The sequence below is a fragment of the Salmo salar genome, chromosome 22 (assembly GCF_965601325.2).
Source record: "Salmo salar chromosome 22, fSalSal1, whole genome shotgun sequence".
NCBI lineage: Eukaryota > Metazoa > Chordata > Actinopteri > Salmoniformes > Salmonidae > Salmo > Salmo salar.
In genome coordinates, this window is record NC_138312.1 from 13,171,603 (window position 1) to 13,189,896 (window position 18,294).

The 18,294-nt window shown below is 42.2% G+C and overlaps 1 protein-coding gene across 2 annotated transcripts in view; it reads right to left on the reverse strand.

The window, feature by feature from the left end:
* LOC106582769 (guanine nucleotide-binding protein G(I)/G(S)/G(T) subunit beta-1) overlaps positions 1 to 18,294 on the reverse strand; it is a 31,293-nt gene that overhangs the window by 6,093 nt on the left and 6,906 nt on the right. Inside the window, exons 1-8 of one of the 2 annotated variants that reach the window (XM_082967378.1) lie at positions 13,908 to 13,928; positions 6,194 to 6,302; positions 1,922 to 1,960; positions 1,710 to 1,816; positions 1,264 to 1,327; positions 913 to 1,075; positions 689 to 755; positions 339 to 540 (exon numbers count right to left, since the gene is read on the reverse strand). In XM_082967378.1, the coding sequence (XP_082823504.1) occupies positions 339 to 540; positions 689 to 755; positions 913 to 1,075; positions 1,264 to 1,327; positions 1,710 to 1,816; positions 1,922 to 1,960; positions 6,194 to 6,250 (699 nt within the window). In that variant the 5' untranslated portion in view covers positions 6,251 to 6,302; positions 13,908 to 13,928. Of the gene's footprint in view, positions 1 to 338; positions 541 to 688; positions 756 to 912; positions 1,076 to 1,263; positions 1,328 to 1,709; positions 1,817 to 1,921; positions 1,961 to 6,193; positions 6,303 to 13,907; positions 13,929 to 18,294 lie in introns of those variants that run through there. The other variant, XM_014166179.3, reaches the window with a different exon arrangement.

Consider the following 18,294-nt stretch of genomic DNA (forward strand, 5'->3'; position numbering starts at 1 on the left):
AAGAAGATGAGAACAAGCTATAGGATGAAAAATAACTGAGTTTTGGTACAGGCACAGCTGTCTAGTTCTAGCTAGATGTTTTGGAATCAAAGTATGGACATAATATCATCCAAAATAATATTGCGATAACTATCTATTTTTTTCCACCATCACTAGAGACAACAAACAGTAAAGGGTATAATATACTGACTATATTTTACTTAATAATAATTTGTATCAAATATATTTTTGAATCAAAGTGAAATGTATACATTTTGATTGAATGGCATTATGTAAAATACACTAATTGCCAATATATGTGCATAGACGCATGTATTGATAACGGATGCTGCCCTTACACATATGGCGTTGATGTCAGACTCATGACCAGTGAAGGTCTGTCTGCACATGCCCTCTCTGACGTCCCAGAGCTTGGCCGAGGCATCACAAGCACCTGAGACAAATAGCCTTGTGTCGGGGGCCAAGGAGAGGCTCATGACATCACCGCTGTGCCCAGCAAACGTGGTTGTCTGCTGGCCAGTCTCAATATCCCAAAGGGCACTGTTAAAATAAAAAACATCTAGTCAAACAAGCATGAGTTTCTATCCAAATGCACATCTAATCCACTTCAGGAAAATTAATAGTGTTGTAGTATTGAACAGACAGAGCGCAGCATTCCTACAGGAGGGGGAGTAATTCATTTACTTACCAGGTGGTATCTCCAGAGCTTGTAATAATCTGGTTGTCATCAACAAAGCGACAGCAGGACAGATAACCTGGAATTGAGAGATATCATTTGTACATAACAAAAAATCTTCAGAAATCCAGAAATGTTCCCACAGTAGTTTAAGTAGAAGATGACGAAAGATAAGGATTTCATAGGAAAACAAAACGGAAGAAAAACCCTGCCACCAAACAGAAAATGTAGTCTACCTGTGTGTCCAGCGAGCTCCCGGCTCACACGTACATTCCCCTCGCGTGTCTTCAGGTTGTAAATAGAGCAGATGTTGTCCAGACCTCCACAGGCCACGTAGTTTCCTGAAGGTGCATATGAGCAGGTCATGACCCAGGAAGAGCGTAGAGGAATGGCATGGACCTGCAAGGAGGTGATAAAAAACATGAAACCTTTGCACGTCTGAAGTAATAATCTCATAACAGGTGCGTAGGTGAAAAAAAAATAAAAAAATAAAGTCGAATGGTTGAAGGGACTGAACGCAACGCCTAGAATTGCAATGGAAACGTATAGTACAGAGCTTTGAAAGGTAAACCACTGAAGTATATGACCTTGTTTGTGGTATAGCTGTCCCAAATGATGAGTTTACCATCTTGGGAAGCACTGACCAAGAGCCTGTAAGAAAGAGTAGAAACATGTAAGTTCATGGAATAACGGTTTCCCTATGAGAAATAGTAAGTATACTTCTTTTTTTTTAACAATAACTACATTTTGCATGAAATAGAATAGCAAAATAAAGGCAATTTATCAAGACTGCTTTGCCTTGTAACTTTACAATAATAGCAACACATGCTTAGTCATAACACCTACTTACATTTAAAGCTCTCCCACAATGACTACTGTATATCATGTAAAATCACCAATTCATGCCAAGGGTCATACAAATGTAAACAATACCAACTTCTACACTTGACAACAGGAGTCATTCAACTATTTATCACTGGGAAAAAAATCCCTAGTTTGCGAAAGACACTATAAAAATTATACTTGGGTTTACCTGGAATCAGTGCCCCAATGCATGGCATAGATCTTAGCCAAATGTCCCCTCAGTGTCCGTCTTGTGCGCATCTGAATACGGCCAACAGGATCAATGTTGGCTGTGATCTGCAAAACCACAAAAGACTGTTACATAATGCCATCAATAGCAGATTGTGTTGAATGTTTCGGATATCCCCAGGTAAAAGAGCCCAAAATCATTTATTTTTTTACCTGTGATAGTGTGGCATCTGCACATGCTTTCCTGGCATCCTGAAAAAGGACGATAATTAACCATCACACAAATGTAATAAATAAGTAAAATAAATAAGATGTTAAAGCTTTGTTATGACAATGTTGAGACTTGATTATGAGAGCAAAATGGCAATTCAATGGGCCAATTGCAACCACTGCTTGCCACTAGATTATGGCTTGCTGAGGTCTCGTTAAACCATCAATACGTGCTAAAAATCACCCAATCTCAATTGCAACTTTTATCCAGCACCGATTTACCGCTCCGTAACCCCGGCATCCGTGTTAAGTCCTGATTGTAACTAACATTTTGCAAGATGACTTCGCCCTCTGGTTGGTAATATCGGAACATTTCAATCTTGCTTCTTGAGCAGACCAACATGATCACCACACTGCCGGCATTGCGTGAGCGAGCGTTGCAAAATACATTTACACGTTATTCAATCATTTCATCCAAACTGCTCGCGCACGTCTGCGTAGCCAGGCACTAAAATAGAACTTGGTTCTATTTTTGACATTTGATGCGCTGCAAGTCCCACCTCTGCCATATCATCGCTTTTCAGGAGCATATCCCACGTGGGTGATTGAAAGATGAACTGAGGTCCACACTCCAGTCCAGTTGGTGGTGGTAATGCACATTAAAGTTGGTTGCCAACCGCCATATAAAGCCCAAAGAAGAACAAGACTAAAGGAGGAGAGATTACTAGGAACTAACTAGGTTTCCCCTTTTATCTGTGGATTAATTGTCGGAGTACAAAACACACAATTTTGTGTGGCTCAAAATTATACAAAGGTCCAGAAAAAAGGACCTTGTGCATTTCAGGTCAAATAACAACCCAATGTGTACAGTGCATTCGGAAAGTATTCAGACTCCTTGACTTTTCCCATTTTTATACGTTGCAGCCTTATTCTAAACTGGATTAAATAGCCCCCCCCCCCCCATTAAACTATACACAGTAGCACATAATGACAAAGCAAAAATAGGTTTGTATAAACCTTTACAAAACAGAAATATCACATAAGTATTCAGACCCTTTACTCAGTACTATGCTGAAGCACCTTTAGCAGAGATTACAGCCTCGAGTCTTCTTGTGTACGATGCTACAAGCTTGGCACACCTGTATTTGGGGAGTTTCTACAATTCTACTGGGGACTCTGGGATGCTGGCCTTCTAGGCAGAGTTGCAAAGAAAAAGCCATATCTCAGACTGGCCAATAAAAAGAAAAGATTAAGATGGGCAAAACACAGACACTGGACAGAGGAAATCTGCCTAGAAGGCCAGCATCCCAGAGATTCACCTCTTCACTGTTGACGTTGAGACTGGTGTTTTGTGGGTACTATTTAATGAAGCTGCCAGTTGAGGACTTGAGGCGTCTGCTCCTCAAACTAGACACTAAACATGTACTTGTCCTTTTGCTCAGTTGTGCACCGGGGCCTCCCACTCTTTCTTGCACAAATGATATAATTAAGAATTTATTTGTGTGGTTTGGCTTGTAGTTAAGAGTAATATTCCCTGTTGTGTGCATAGCGGAGATTAATTTGTAGAACATGAACGCCAATAGTGAACCATTATACACTGCTCAAAAAAATAAAGGGAACACTAAAATAACACATCCTAGATCTGAATGAATTAAATAATCTTATTAAATACTTTTTTCTTTACATAGTTGAATGTGCTGACAACAAAATCACAAAAATAATCAATGGAAATCCAATTTATCAACCCATGGAGGTCTGGATTTGGAGTCACACTCAAGATGAAAGTGGAAAACCACACTACAGGCTGATCCAACTTTGATGTAATGTCCTTAAAACAAGTCAAAATGAGGCTCAGTAGTGTGTGTGGCCTCCACGTGCCTGTATGACTTCCCTACAACGCCTGGGCATGCTCCTGATGAGGTGGCGGATGGTCTCCTGAGGGATCTCCTCCCAGACCTGGACTAAAGCATCCGCCAACTCCTGGACAGTCTGTGGTGCAACGTGGTGTTGGTGGATGGAGCGAGACATGATGTCCCAGATGTGCTCAATTGGATTCAGGTCTGGGGAACGGGCGGGCCAGTCCATAGCATCAATGCCTTCCTCTTGCAGGAACTGCTGACACACTCCAGCCACATGAGGTCTAGCATTGTCTTGCATTAGGAGGAACCCAGGGCCAACCGCACCAGCATATGGTCTCACAAGGGGTCTGAGGATCTCATCTCGGTACCTAATGGCAGTCAGGCTACCTCTGGCGAGCACATGGAGGGCTGTGCGGCCCCCCAAAGAAATGCCACCCCACACCATGACTGACCCACCGCCAAACCGGTCATGCTGGAGGATGTTGCAGGTAGCAGAACGTTCTCCACGGCGTCTCCAGACTCTGTCACATGTGCTCAGTGTGAACCTGTTTTCATCTGTGAAGAGCACAGGGCGCCAGTGGCGAATTTGCCAATCTTGGTGTTCTCTGGCAAATGCCAAACGTCCTGCACGGTGTTGGGCTGTAAGCACAACCCCCACCTGTGGACGTCGGGCCCTCATTCCACCCTCATGGAGTCTGTTTCTGACCGTTTGAGCAGACACATGCACATTTGTGGCCTGCTGGAGGTCATTTTGCAGGGCTCTGGCAGTGCTCCTCCTTGCACAAAGGCGGAGGTAGCGGTCCTGCTGCTGGGTTGTTGCCCTCCTACGGCCTCCTCCACGTCTCCTGATGTACTGGCCCGTCTCCTGGTAGCGCCTCCATGCTCTGGACACTACGCTGACAGACACAGCAAACCTTCTTGCCACAGCTCGCATTGATGTGCCATCCTGGATGAGCTGCACTACCTGAGCCATTTGTGTGGGTTGTAGACTCCGTCTCATGCTACCACTAGAGTGAAAGCACCGCCAGCATTAAAGTGACCAAAACATCAGCCAGGAAGCATAGGAACTGAGAAGTGGTCTGTGGTCACCACCTGCAGAACCACTCCTTTATTGGGGATGTCTTGCTAATTGCCTATAATTTCCACCTGTTGTCTATTCCATTTGCACAACAGCATGTGAAATGTATTGTCAGTGTTGCTTCCCAAGTGGACAGTTTGATTTCACAGAAGTGTGATTGACTTGGAGTTACATTGTGTTGTTTAAGTGTTCCCTTTATTTTTTTGAGCAGTGTATTTTCTTACAGGACTACAAGGCCAGTAGGCCTACTGTAGCATATTGTACTTTATTGAAGAAACAAATGTCTTGATTGTAAAGATATTTCTTATTATTTGGAAGTTAGATATATTTTTGGGGTACTTTTTACCCCCTTTTCTTCCCAATTTCATGATATCCAAATCGGTAGTTACAGTCTTGTCCCATCGCTACAACTCCCGTACGGACTCGGGAGAGGCGAAGGTCGAGAGCCACGCACCCTCTGAAACACGACCCTGCCAAGCTGCACTGCTTCTTGACACACTGCTAGCTTAACCCAGAAGCCAGCCACACCAACGTGTCGGGGGAAACATCATACAACTGGCGACTGAAGTCACCTTGCAGGCGCCTGGAGTCGCTAGAGCTCAATGGACAAGGAAATCCCAGACAGCCAAACCCTCCCCTAACCCGGATGACACTGGGCCAATTGTGCGCCAACTCATGGGTCTCCTGGTCACGATCGGCTGTGACACAGCCTGGGATCAAACCCGGGGCTGTAACGACGCTTCAAGCACTGCAGTGCCTTAGACCACCGCGCCACTCAGGAGGCCCTGGAAGTAGTTAACACTAGAAAAGCCTGGCCTCGATACCTCCGTATTTAAGCCATTGACGTCAGGCTCAAATAGAAGCCTGTCTCTAATAAGCGCCGGTTGTGTTCAGTGGTTGATGCAAATAAACGCCTGGGCTATTAATTGAAGTTTTACGGTATGTCATAGTCTTCCATTTAGCTTTCAAATTTCAATTTTGTTTTTACCGATAAGATGTTATTTAATTGGGGCGGGAGTAGTGAACGCAGACAATGACTATTTCCCATGCCATATCCACTGTCTAGTATGAAGCAGGCTTGACACAGTAACGCGTCAGAACAGCTTGCCTACCAGTTTTATTCCAATGTTTTTTCGTTGCAATCAAGGTTAGTTTAGGCCGCAGCTGCATGTAATCTCACGTTAGTAGAGTTAAGAAATCCAGCAGTAACCTGCAGGAGCAGGTTAAGTTCTGTGTGTTCGTTGCAATCGAGTCAATAGTGCTGAAATACACAATTTCTGTACGTTTTGAACAATTGCTCCTGCCCCAGTGATGGTAGATGGAGGGATTAACACTCACTCTGATCTGGCTTTTGAGCTGCTCAGCCTCCTGGCGTAACTGGTCCAGTTCACTCATTTTCCCCTGCTAGTATGTCTGCCTCGCTCCAGCTGCCGGGACACTTGTTGATCTGAAAGAGGAAAAAAGTATCTCAGAAAACAACTGACATCCCTCAGACATTATTTATGGTACTAAATAGGGATACATCGGTGAACATATCGGAATCGGCCAATATTACCTAAAAATGCCAACATCGGTATCGGCCTGAGGTCTAGTTTAACGCCGATGTGCAAAACTGATGTCAAAGCTGACGTGCATACCTATATAACGTAGGTACATTACGTAATGACGGCACATAATATTTTGCGTCACACATGCAACACAGCATTCCTAACTTCGCCCACAATGTCTGCTGTGTGGATCGAGCAGTCAACAAGTCGAGCAGTCATTTGAAAGAGTAAGAACATTTCAGCGAGACAACTCATAGGCGAAATCTAAGATAATGTAATTCATTGCCCTTGACAATGAACCGTTCTCGGTCGTGGGTGATGTTGGCTTTCGCCGACTGGTCGAGCACTGTTACGCATGTTGCCCTACCGGAGTTACACAGTAATAGCGTCACTGCAGAGTCAAATAACACTATTTGATGCGTTAAATAAGCTTTTAATTTGGCACGTCAAATAACACAGTTCTATTACAGACTGTTGTGTGTTCTGAATTTGTGTGTGCAAGCCAAGTGCCACCACTACTATCAGTAGCACTGTCAAAGCTAGGGATGGGTATCGTTAAGATTTTAACGGTACTACTACTACTACTCTTACCGATACTGCTTATTGATCCGGTACTTTAACGGTATTCTTATTGGTTCTTTGTTATTTTTTACCAAAAAAATGTAAGAACAGAATTAACATTGCTTTATTTTCTGAAATGTAAAATAAATTAAAAACAAATATTTACAGCAAAGAAACAGCAATGTTTTGAACAAATCACTATCATAGACTTATGTTGTGATGGAAATGTAAAACAAATGAAATAAACAATATTTTCCTGCAAAAGAAAATACAGTGGTACAGAGCAACACGGGTGGGGCATGCAGATAGGCTTCAAAAGGACTAACAGTTCTTAGCAGTTCTTCTGGAGAAAGATCAACATATTTGCCTTCTCTGGCAGAAGTCGGGACCTCTCCTGGATTATTGTGTTCCCTGCGGTCGAAAAAAAACCCTCTCGCTAGGGGTGGAGGAGGCTTGAGCACAGAGGTAGCTTGTTGCAATGTTTGTGAGGGGCAGAGTAGCTCTCTTCTCCCACCACCACATCACAGGATTTTCAGCCATGGGAATGGCAGGCAGGCCTTTGTAGAGCTCAACACGCTCGCTGAGGGTGAGGGACGAGGTGTCCTGTTGGATCGTCAACCTCAACTCCATGTCCTCCTCTGAGAACAGCTCCTCCAAGGCATTCCTTGTTTTGTACAATGGAGGGACTGTCTCCTCCATTTCCACTCCTTCAGACTCCTCCGCTTGTTGCTGGTGCTCTGTGTCTGTCTGCTCCGGCTCCTCTGACAGCCCTGGTGTTGCTCCTGTCACATTGGCCTCAACAGTTGCCTGTCCCAGGTGGCGTCACTCACCGGCCTTCCTTTAAATCTGGGGTCCATTGCTGTGGCCTCATGCAGAAAGGCTTGAATGTCCTCATCCTGATAGTGCTCGGAGAGGTTCTGCCACACCTTCTCTTTGATGGTTGCCACAAACGTATCTTCATGCTTCACAGTGGTGTGCTCTTCCAGTTTTTGGAGGATGGGTATGATCTGTCCACAGGTGGCATTCTATTCACATGATACACACAGTGTAGATGTATAGAGGATTCTCATGAGCTGGACAAACTCCTCGTCCTTCAGACGGTCCAGGTTGCCCTTGGTCATTGCTTCTCAGTCGTGGGTCCAAGGGTGCTGCTTGGATCACTGGATACTGCTCCATGAATCTCTCTATCATTAGACAGAGCGAGTTCCATCTGGTCTTGACATCAAGGATGAGTGAGTGTTTGCGGAATGCCTGAAACAACCAAAAAACTACATTTAACCTCTATGGGCTAGGCGGGACGAATTCGTCCCATCTACGTAACAGCCACTTGAAGCCTGTGGCGCGATTTTCAAAACCTTAAAAATCCTATTACTTCAATTTCTCAAACATATGACTATTTTACAGCTATTTAAAGACAAGACTCTCGTTAATCTAACCACACTGTCCGATTTCAAAAAGGCTTTACAACGAAAGCAAAACATTAGATTATGTCAGCAGAGTACCAAGCCAGAAATAATCAGACACCCATTTTTCAAGCTAGCATATAATGTCACCAAAACCCAGAAGACAGCTAAATGCAGCACTCACCTTTGATGATCTTCATCAGATGACAACCCTAGGACATTATGTTATACAATACATGCATGTTTTGTTCAATCAAGTTCATATTTATATCAAAAACCAGCTTTTCACATTAGCATGTGACGTTCAGAACTAGCATACCCCCTGCAAACTTCCGGGGAATTCGCTAACATTTTACTAAATTACTCACGATAAACGTTCACAAAAAGCATAACAATTATTTTAAGAATTATAGATACAGACCTCCTCTATGCACTCGATATGTCCGATTTTAAAATAGCTTTTTGGTGAAAGCACATTTTGCAATATTCTAAGTACATAGCCCAGGCATCACGGGCTAGCTATTTAGACACCTGGCAAGTTTAGCACTCACCATAATCATATTTACTATTATAAAAGTTTGATTACCTTTTGTTGTCTTCGTCAGAATGCACTCCCAGGACTGCTACTTCAATAACAAATGTTGGTTTGGTCCAAAATAATCCATCGTTATATCCGAATAGCGGCGTTTTGTTCGTGCGTTCCAGACACTATCCGAAATGGTAAAGAAGGGTCGTGCGCATGGCGCAATTCGTGACAAAAAAATTGTAAATATTCCATTACCGTACTTCGAAGCATGTCAACCGCTGTTTAAAATCAATTTTTACGCCATTTTTCTCGTAGAAAAGCGATAATATTCCGACAGGGAATCTCCTTTTCGGCAAACAGAGGAAAAAAAAATCACAAAGGCGGGGGCGGTCGGGTCACGCGCCTAAGCCCAGAGTCCCTTGATCGGCCACTTGAGAAAGGCGATAATGTGTTTCAGCCTGGGGCTGGAATGACGACATTCTGTTTTTTCCCGGGCTCTGAGCGCCTATGGACGACGTAGGAAGTGTCACGTTAGAGCAGAGATCCTTAGTAAAAGATAGAGATGGAAAAGAAGTTCAAGAAAATGGTCAGACAGGCCACTTCCTGTAAAGGAATCTCTCAGGTTTTGACCTGCCATTTGAGTTCTGTTATACTCACAGACACCATTCAAACAGTTTTAGAAACTTTAGGGTGTTTTCTATCGATATGTAATAAGTATATGCATATTCTAGTTACTGGGTAGGAGTGGTAACCAGATTAAATCGGGTATGTTTTTTATCCAGCCGTGTCAATACTGCCCCCTAGCCCTAACAGGTTAATTACCGCACACTTGAATATTGAATTAAATTGTTAAATGTGGGAATTTGCTCTGACTCATGCTGCCCATTTATCAATGGATCTGCGCTGCCAGATTCAATGTGTGCACAAAGCATCCTATTTTCAGGATGTGTAGCCTCTTGATGGCAACATCCATATTGCTAGCATTATCAACAGTCACAGCTACAATCTTGCTCGGCTCGATCTCAAACTCTTTCAGAATGTCCGAGATCTCCTCTGCCACTACTTCGCCAATTTGCGATTTGTACACTGTCCTGGTGTGGAGGACCTTCTGTTTTACACTGCCCTGGCTTGTATAGTGCACTGTAACAGTGAGATAGTGGTCCTGACAGAGGCTGGTCCACCCGTCTGATGGCCAGCTTTGGCACATCCTTCAGCTAAGTGATCACATTGGCCTTTTCTACACTATACCAGGTAGGAATTAATGTGTCACCGAGTTAACTCCTGGAGGAATGTGTATATTTGGGGGTGAGGGCCTTGCTCATCTCCCTACAGTAAAAAAAAAAAAGGTTGTTTCATGTGTTGAATTATCGTTTTGAATTGTGTTGTGTATTGTGGAGTGATGGGACTAACATACAACCCATTTATACTAAATAATACAACTCAATATATACCGACTGTTACCTAAAGCCCTTGGACTCCACTGTTTCAAAGGGGTGTAGGCCTTTCACTATGAACTTCGTCACAGCTAGGTGGCACTCATTCACCCTCTCCTCAGTCATCTTCCCACTAGCTGCCAGTGTGAAGGGGCTTTGGGGTGGTCTTTGGCTTGGACCAGCGGTATTAGAGGGAGGAGTGGGTTGGTTCATTGTAGCTGCAACTTTAACAAAAAAGATGCAACATCTTTAAATGGGTAATTGAATTTAGCGAAACAATCAGCTGGCTAATGGTTCCTTTTGATCATGAACCCATTTTCGCATAATTTAGTTAACTCCGTGTGGGCTCTAGGCTGCTAGCATACATACCTAACGTAGATCGGGCAACGAGAGATGAACTACGAGCTTGGCAGTCAAACTGTGCATTTCTCTGCCTGTACATGATGCACTTTCGATAGATGTTTGGATAGATTGCTCGTGTTTCTGCCCTTACAAGCAAGTCTTGTGGCAACGACTCTGATGAAGTGTAACCACACTTTTGAACGTTAACCTGTTAGGGCTAGGGGGCAGTATTGACACGGCTGGATAAAAAAACATAACCGATTTAATCTGGTTACCACTCCTACCCAGTAACTAGAATATGCATATACTTATTACATATGGATAGAAAACACCCTAAATTTTCTAAAACTGTTTGAATGGTGTCTGTGAGTATAACAGAACTCATTTGGCAGGCAAAACCCTGAGACATTTTCTGACAGGAAGTGGATAGCTGATGTGTTGTATTACCTTTAAACCTATCCCATTGAAAAACACAGGGGCTGAGGAATATTTTGGCACTTCCTATTGCTTCCACTAGATGTCACCAGCCTTTACAAAGTGTTTTGAGTCTTCTGGAGGGAGATCTGACCGAACAAGAGCCATGGAACGATGATGTCCCATTAGACACCTGGCGCGCGAGTTCATGTTGGGTACCCTCGTTCCAATACGTTATAAAAGAGTATGCATTCGTCCACCTTGAATATTATTCATGTTCTGGTGAAAAAAGGCCCTAATGATTTATGCTATACAACGTTTGACATGTTTGAACGAACGGAAATATATTTTTTCCCCTCGTTCATGACGAGAAGTCCGGCTGGCTTACATCATGTGCTAACAAGACGGAGATTTTTGGACATAAATGATGAGCTTTTTTGAACAAAACTACATTCGTTATGGACCTGTGATACCTGGAAGTGACATCTGATGAAGAGAATCAAAGGTAATGGATTATTTACATAGTATTTTCGATTTTAGATCTCCCCAACATGACGTCTAGTCTGTATCGCAACGCGTATTTTTCTGGGCGCAGTGCTCAGATTATTGCAAAGTGTGATTTCCCAGTAAGGTTATTTTTAAATCTGGCAAGTTGATTGCGTTCAAGAGATGTAAATCTATAATTCTTTAAATGACAATATAATATTTTACCAATGTTTTCTAATTTTAATTATTTAATTTCTGACGCTGACTTGACTGCCGGTTATTGGAGGGAAACGATTTCCTCAACATCAATGCCATAGTAAAACGCTGTTTTTGGATATAAATATGAACTTGATAGAACTAAAAATGCATGCATTGTCTAACATAATGTCCTAGGAGTGTCATCTGATGGAGATTGTAAAAGGTTAGTGCATCATTTTAGCTGGTTTTATGGTTTTGGTGACCCTGTCTTTGAATTGACAAAACATTACACACAACTCTTGTAAATGTACTGTCCTAACATACTCTAAATTTATGCTTTCGCCGTAAAACCTTTTTGAAATCGTAAAACGTGGTTAGATTAAGGAGATGTTTATCTTTCAAAGGGTGTAAAATAGTTGTATGTTTGAAAAATTTGAATTTTGACATTTATTTGGATTCAAATTTGCCGCTCTTGAAATGCACCTGCTGTTGATGGAGTGCACCACGCTAGCCCATAGAGGTTAAGCTCTCTCCGCCATCGTCACTAATTATGAGCAGGGAGCTGTGTGCTGTAGCGTGTGAGAGCCATCCATCTCTCTCGCGCGCGCGGCGCCTCTCTGTATTGGGAATAGTGAAAATACATCATAGACGAATGTCTCAATCTTATTGCAAATCAGAAACGGTTGGTGAGATAAAATGTCCAAGAATGTCCAAGACGTTTATGTAGCAATAATAAATAGGAAATGTTTTTTTTTTTCCTTCCCTCCAGTACTGAAAGCAGAACCGATAACGTCGGAGCTTATCAATACTATTGCCTTTCATAATTTAGCCCCGGGGCCCGTTTAATACCGGGCTTCGGTACCCATCCCTAGTCAAAGCTGTATAAAAAAAAAAAAGTCTACAGCCGGATTTCCCCCCCCATTTCAGATAACATTTGAGAGAATTGTGAAATGATCCAGGTAACATGAAGGTAACAGTAATGCAGGACACAGTCTAGACCTCACATTACCATAAAATTGGATTAGCCAATTTGGAAATTAATGAAAAAATTTAAGATAAGAACTAGGGGTGTGAACGTTTAACCTCTTACATCTAGACGTTCCGCTAGCGGAACACCGCTCCAATATCCAATGATAGGGCGTGGCGCGAATTACAAGCACCTCAGAAATCCAAAAACTTCAATTTTTCAAACATATGACTATTTTACACAATTTTAAAGACAAGACTCTCCTTTATCTAACCACATTGTCCGATTTCAAAAAGGCTTTACAACGAAAGCAAAACATTAGATTATGTCAGGAGAGTACCCAGCCAGAAATAATCAGACACCCATTTTTCAAGCTAGCATATAATGTCACAAAAACCAAAACCACAGCTAAATGCAGCACTAACCTTTGATGATCTTCATCAGATGACACTCCTAGGACATTGTTATACAATACATGCATGTTTTGTTCAATCAAGTTAATATTTATATCAAAAACCAGCTTTTTACATTAGCATGTGACGTTCAGAACTAGCATACCCACCGAAAACTTCCGGTGAATTTACTAAATTACTCATGATAAACGTTCACAAAAAACATAACAATTATTGTAAGAATTATAGATACAGAACTCCTTTATGCAATCGCGGTGTCCGATTTTAAAATAGCTTTTCGGTGAAAGCACATTTTGCAATATTCTGAGTACATAGCCCGGCCATCACAGGCTAGCTATTTTGACACCCACCAAGTTTGGCACTCACCAAACTCAGATTTACTATAAGAAAAATTGGATTACCTTTACTGTTCTTCGTCAGAATGCACTCCCAGGACTTCTACTTCAATAACAAATGTTGGTTTGGTTCCAAATAATCCATAGTTATATCCAAATAGGGGCGTTTTGTTGTGCGTTCAAGACACTATCCGAAGGGTAACGAAGGGTGACGCGCCCGACGCGTTTCGTGACAAATTTCAAAATATTCCATTACCGTACTTCGAAGCATGTCAAACGCTGTTTAAAAATCATTTATGCGATTTCTCGTAAAAAAAGCGATAATATTCCGACTGGGAGTCGTTGTTTTCGTTCAAAGACTGAAAATGTAAACATGGAGTCGTCTCGTGCACGCGCCAGTCTCATTGTTCTCAGATCGACCACTTACCAAATTGGCTACTGTTTTTCAGCCATGGCCTGCAAAGTCATCATTCAACGTTCTGGCGCCTTCTGAGAGCCTATGGGAGCGTTAGAAAATGTCACGTTACAGCAGAGATCCCCTGTTTTGGATAGAGATGACAAAGAAGGCCAAGAAATGGTCAGAGAGGGCGCTTCCTGTTTGGAATCTTCTCAGGTTTTGGCCTGCCAAATGAGTTCTGTTATACTCACAGACACCATTAAACAGTTTTAGAAACTTGAGTGTTTTCTATCCAAAGCTAATAATTATATGCATATTCTAGTTTCTGGGCAGGAGTAATAATCAGATTTAAATCGGGTACGTTTTTTATCCGGCCGTGAAAATACTGCCCCTACCCATAACAAGTTAAGCGTAAAATATCCTAGCCCAGTCATTGATGTTTGGCCAGGCTTTACTGAAGTTGCGAGACATTGCAAGCCAAGAAACTGCAAAAACACAGCATTCCAATAGATAGGCCAAGTGCACGGTTCTGACAGTCTGCCTGGTGACCAACCTGCGCCTCCCCTCTCAGTCCCTCGAGTGTTCATGTTCTCGGCAGTACAAAAACTAAATCAGTCAACGCCGTTCCAAGAGTACTGAATCTTAGGAGTCGATTCCTAGTGGAAGATGTGTTCTTTCAACTAAATGTCTTGGTAAGTCACGTTATTTAACAAACTTTAAACTACTTTTTTTTAAAAGAGCATGGTCTGCGCACAGGCAGCTCAAGATTATTTGATTCACAGTTCTGGTCACCTAGTGATGGATGTTAGTCCCGCTTCAGAAGCAGTATTCCTTTACAGACAAGTAAAATGTCTGTTCAGTGGCGCTTCGAAACGAAACCACCTCTGGAATTAGTTTCGGCATTTAAAAAGACAAGCAAACATGCTGTAACTGAGGCACTTTCAAGGGTATATGACTGCAGTAGATATAACTTAAAATTGCCCAGCCCTAGCGGTCATACATACGCAATAGGACTATATCATTTTGTTGTATTATATTAAAAGAAAACCAAATAATAAAAACCTTTAATTTTAGCTTGAGTTCTTCCTCTTAGCTAACCCCATCACCTTACGTCACTTACAGGATTTCACTAAACCCCAAGAATTTGAGTGCTAGACTGAGGATGTTCTCTAAAAACTTACCACCTTATCCTCGAAGGTCCTCTCCGATTGGCTAGCCCTCATATCTAGCAAGCTGTTGCACATTCATCTTCTAGTCTTGCTGATAAAAAGTAGCACTGTTAAAGGCCAGGTCAATACCAGTATCCCAATACTCGTTAGTATCGTGGCAAGGAAACAAAACACGAAGCGGATTTAACTTCTTAAGGAAAACAGCACAAGTGTCAGAAACAAACATGTTGTCATCGAGTCACATGTATTTATTTTCTAAGCTTATAGCACACAATATTTTACATACAGCATTTTTTTTTTTAAATGACCAGAGTTTGATCTTCTTGGGGTTTTCATTTTTCCCCATGAGGAAAACAATTGCGGTATCGTCATGGCCCTATGTTAAAGGCAGACTCAGCGATATGACATTACCACGAGGACCACCGCAGATAAAGATGAGCGAGATGAAAGACGTCACTCACACAGTATGTGCGTGGGTTCGTGTCACGCTGTTAGAGCATCGTAGCCAGGGCACCAAAAAGTGGAAAAGTTGAGCCTCGTGCTTCACTCTTAGTTGTTGTAGAAATTGTCCCACTATGCTATTAACTTTCCGCATCCACGTCATGTCACCAAGTATACCTTTAATTCCAGGACAACTTCCCACTACATCCTTCCTAGAGACATCAAGGAAGAAATTGTGCATTGAATGAACCTTAACCTGTTAGGGCTAGGGGGCAGCATTGACACGGCTGGATAAAAAAACATACCCGATTTAATCTGGTTACCACTCCTACTCAGTAACTAGAATATGCATATACTTATTACATATGGATAGAAAACACCCTAAATTTTCTAAAACTGTTTGAATGGTGTCTGTGAGTATAACAGAACTCAAATGGCAGGTCAAAACCTGAGAGATTCCTTTACAGGAAGTGGCCTGTCTGACCATTTCTGGAACTTCTTTGCCATCTCTATCATTTACTAAGGATCTCTGCTCTAACGTGACACTTCCCACGTCGTCCATAGGCTCTCAGAGCCCGGGAAAAAAGAGAATGTCGTCATTCCAGCCCCAGGCTGAAACACATTATCGCCTTTCTCAAGTGGCCCATCAAGAGACACTATGCGCGTGACCCCGACCGCCCCCGCCTTTGGGATTTTTTCCTCTGTTTGCCGAAAAGGAGATTCCCTGTCGGAATTTTATCGCTTTTCTACGAGAAAAATGACGTAAAAATTGATTTTAAACAGCGGTTGACATGCTTCGACGTACGGCAATGGAATACTTTGAATTTTATTGTCAGGAATTGCGCCAAGCGCGCGACACTTCTTTACTATTTCGGATAGTGTCTGGAACGCACGAACAAAACGCCGCTATTCGGATATAACGATGGATTATTTTGGACCAAACCAACATTTGTTATTGAAGTAGACGTCCTGGGTGTGCATTCTGACGAAGACAACAAAAGGTAATGACATTTTTATAATAGTAAATATGATTATGGTGAGTGCTAAACTTGCCGGGTGTCTAAATAGCGAGCCCATGATGCCTGGGTTATGTACTTAGAATATTGCAAAATGTGCTTTCACCAAAAAGCTATTTTAAAATCGGACATATCGAGTGCATAGAGGAGGTCTGTATCTATAATTCTTAAAATAATTGTTATGCTTTTTGTGAACGTTTATCGTGAGTAATTTAGTAAAATGTTAGCGAATTCCCCGTAAGTTTGCGGGGGGTATGCTAGTTCTGAACGTCACATGCTAATGTAAAAAGCTGGTTTTTGATATAAATATGAACTTGATTGAACAAAACATGCATGTATTGTATAACATAATGTCCTAGGGTTGTCATCTGATGAAGATCATCAAAGGTGAGTGCTGCATTTAGCTGTCTTCTGGGTTTTGGTGACATTATATGCTGGCTTGAAAAATGGGTGTCTGATTATTTCTGGCTTGGTACTCTGCTGACATAATCTAATGTTTTGCTTTCGTTGTAAAGCCTTTTTGAAATCGGACAGTGTGGTTAGATTAACGAGAGTCTTATCTTTAAATGGCTGTAAAATAGTCATATGTTTGAGAAATTGAAGTAATAGGATTTTGAAGATTTTGAAAATCGCGCCACAGGCTGGCAGTGGCTGTTACGTAGGTGGGACGAATTCGTCCCGCCGGTCCCATAGAGGTTAACATGAGAAGAGTGACTAACATGAATCAGGAGGGAGACACTAGGCCTAGACCTATAATGCAGTGTAAAGCACTAATTACTGTTGTATCAGAATGTCACCGTTAATCATGTCAGGGATAAAATGTAATTAAAGTCTTCCAATTCTGCACTGGCATTTGTCCAAAGATCTCATTCATTGAGTTTGATGTTAAAGCCTGGTTTACATTCCTTTGAGTCAATTTGGGCACACAATTCAGAAGCTGCTCAAGACTAAAATGTAGGACAGTCACACTTCATCCCTGCACTTCCTCAGGGTAAGAAAACAATGAAAAAAAATCTGAAATGTGGGTGAACCAGATGCTCTTGGAGTCTGTCCATAAGCCAGTACTGTAAGGAGTTTCTATGCCCCCCATAATTTCTTCAAGCGCCTGATCAGGGTCAGCTGACTGCATGATAAGCAGGGAGTTGTGGCAAATAGCCTTGAGGTGTGGCTTACTGACTGATCTGAGGTCTCTTGAGGGCAGCCTGAGTCTGCTGGTTCCAATGGGGTTTGGGCATAATAACAACCAAACTGTTGTGACAAAAAAAAATATCAAACGAGAACAGAATCTTGAACACAGCATTTCTGCTCCCTAGAATTCACGTTTCTTTGAACCAACAATGTTGTCATGTGTTTGTTTCCATGCAGGCAGACATTCACCTCTCAGAGCAGAATCTCACTGTCATTACCTGGCACTCTACCCTGCTGCCATATGTACGTAGTCATTGAACCCTGGTCAGTTTACATACATACCGTTTTCTGGGGTTGGGCAGTATCCAGATTTACATATTGTCATAACGTCCTCTCATCCCGGGATGTACAGTATTACCGGCTTAGTACACAAGGGGGCGCCAAAAAACCCCATCCATTACCAGAATGCTAACAGAATTAGCATATTTAGCTAGCAGCCTCAATGGAAATCCAATAACAAACCAATGAAAATAAACTCATGTCTAAGACAGGCAATCCAGCTCAAAGTTATACATACAGTCCATTCGGAAAGTACTCAGACCCCTTGACATTTCCCACATTGTTAAGTTACAGCTTTGTTCTAAAATGTATTCAATTGTTTTT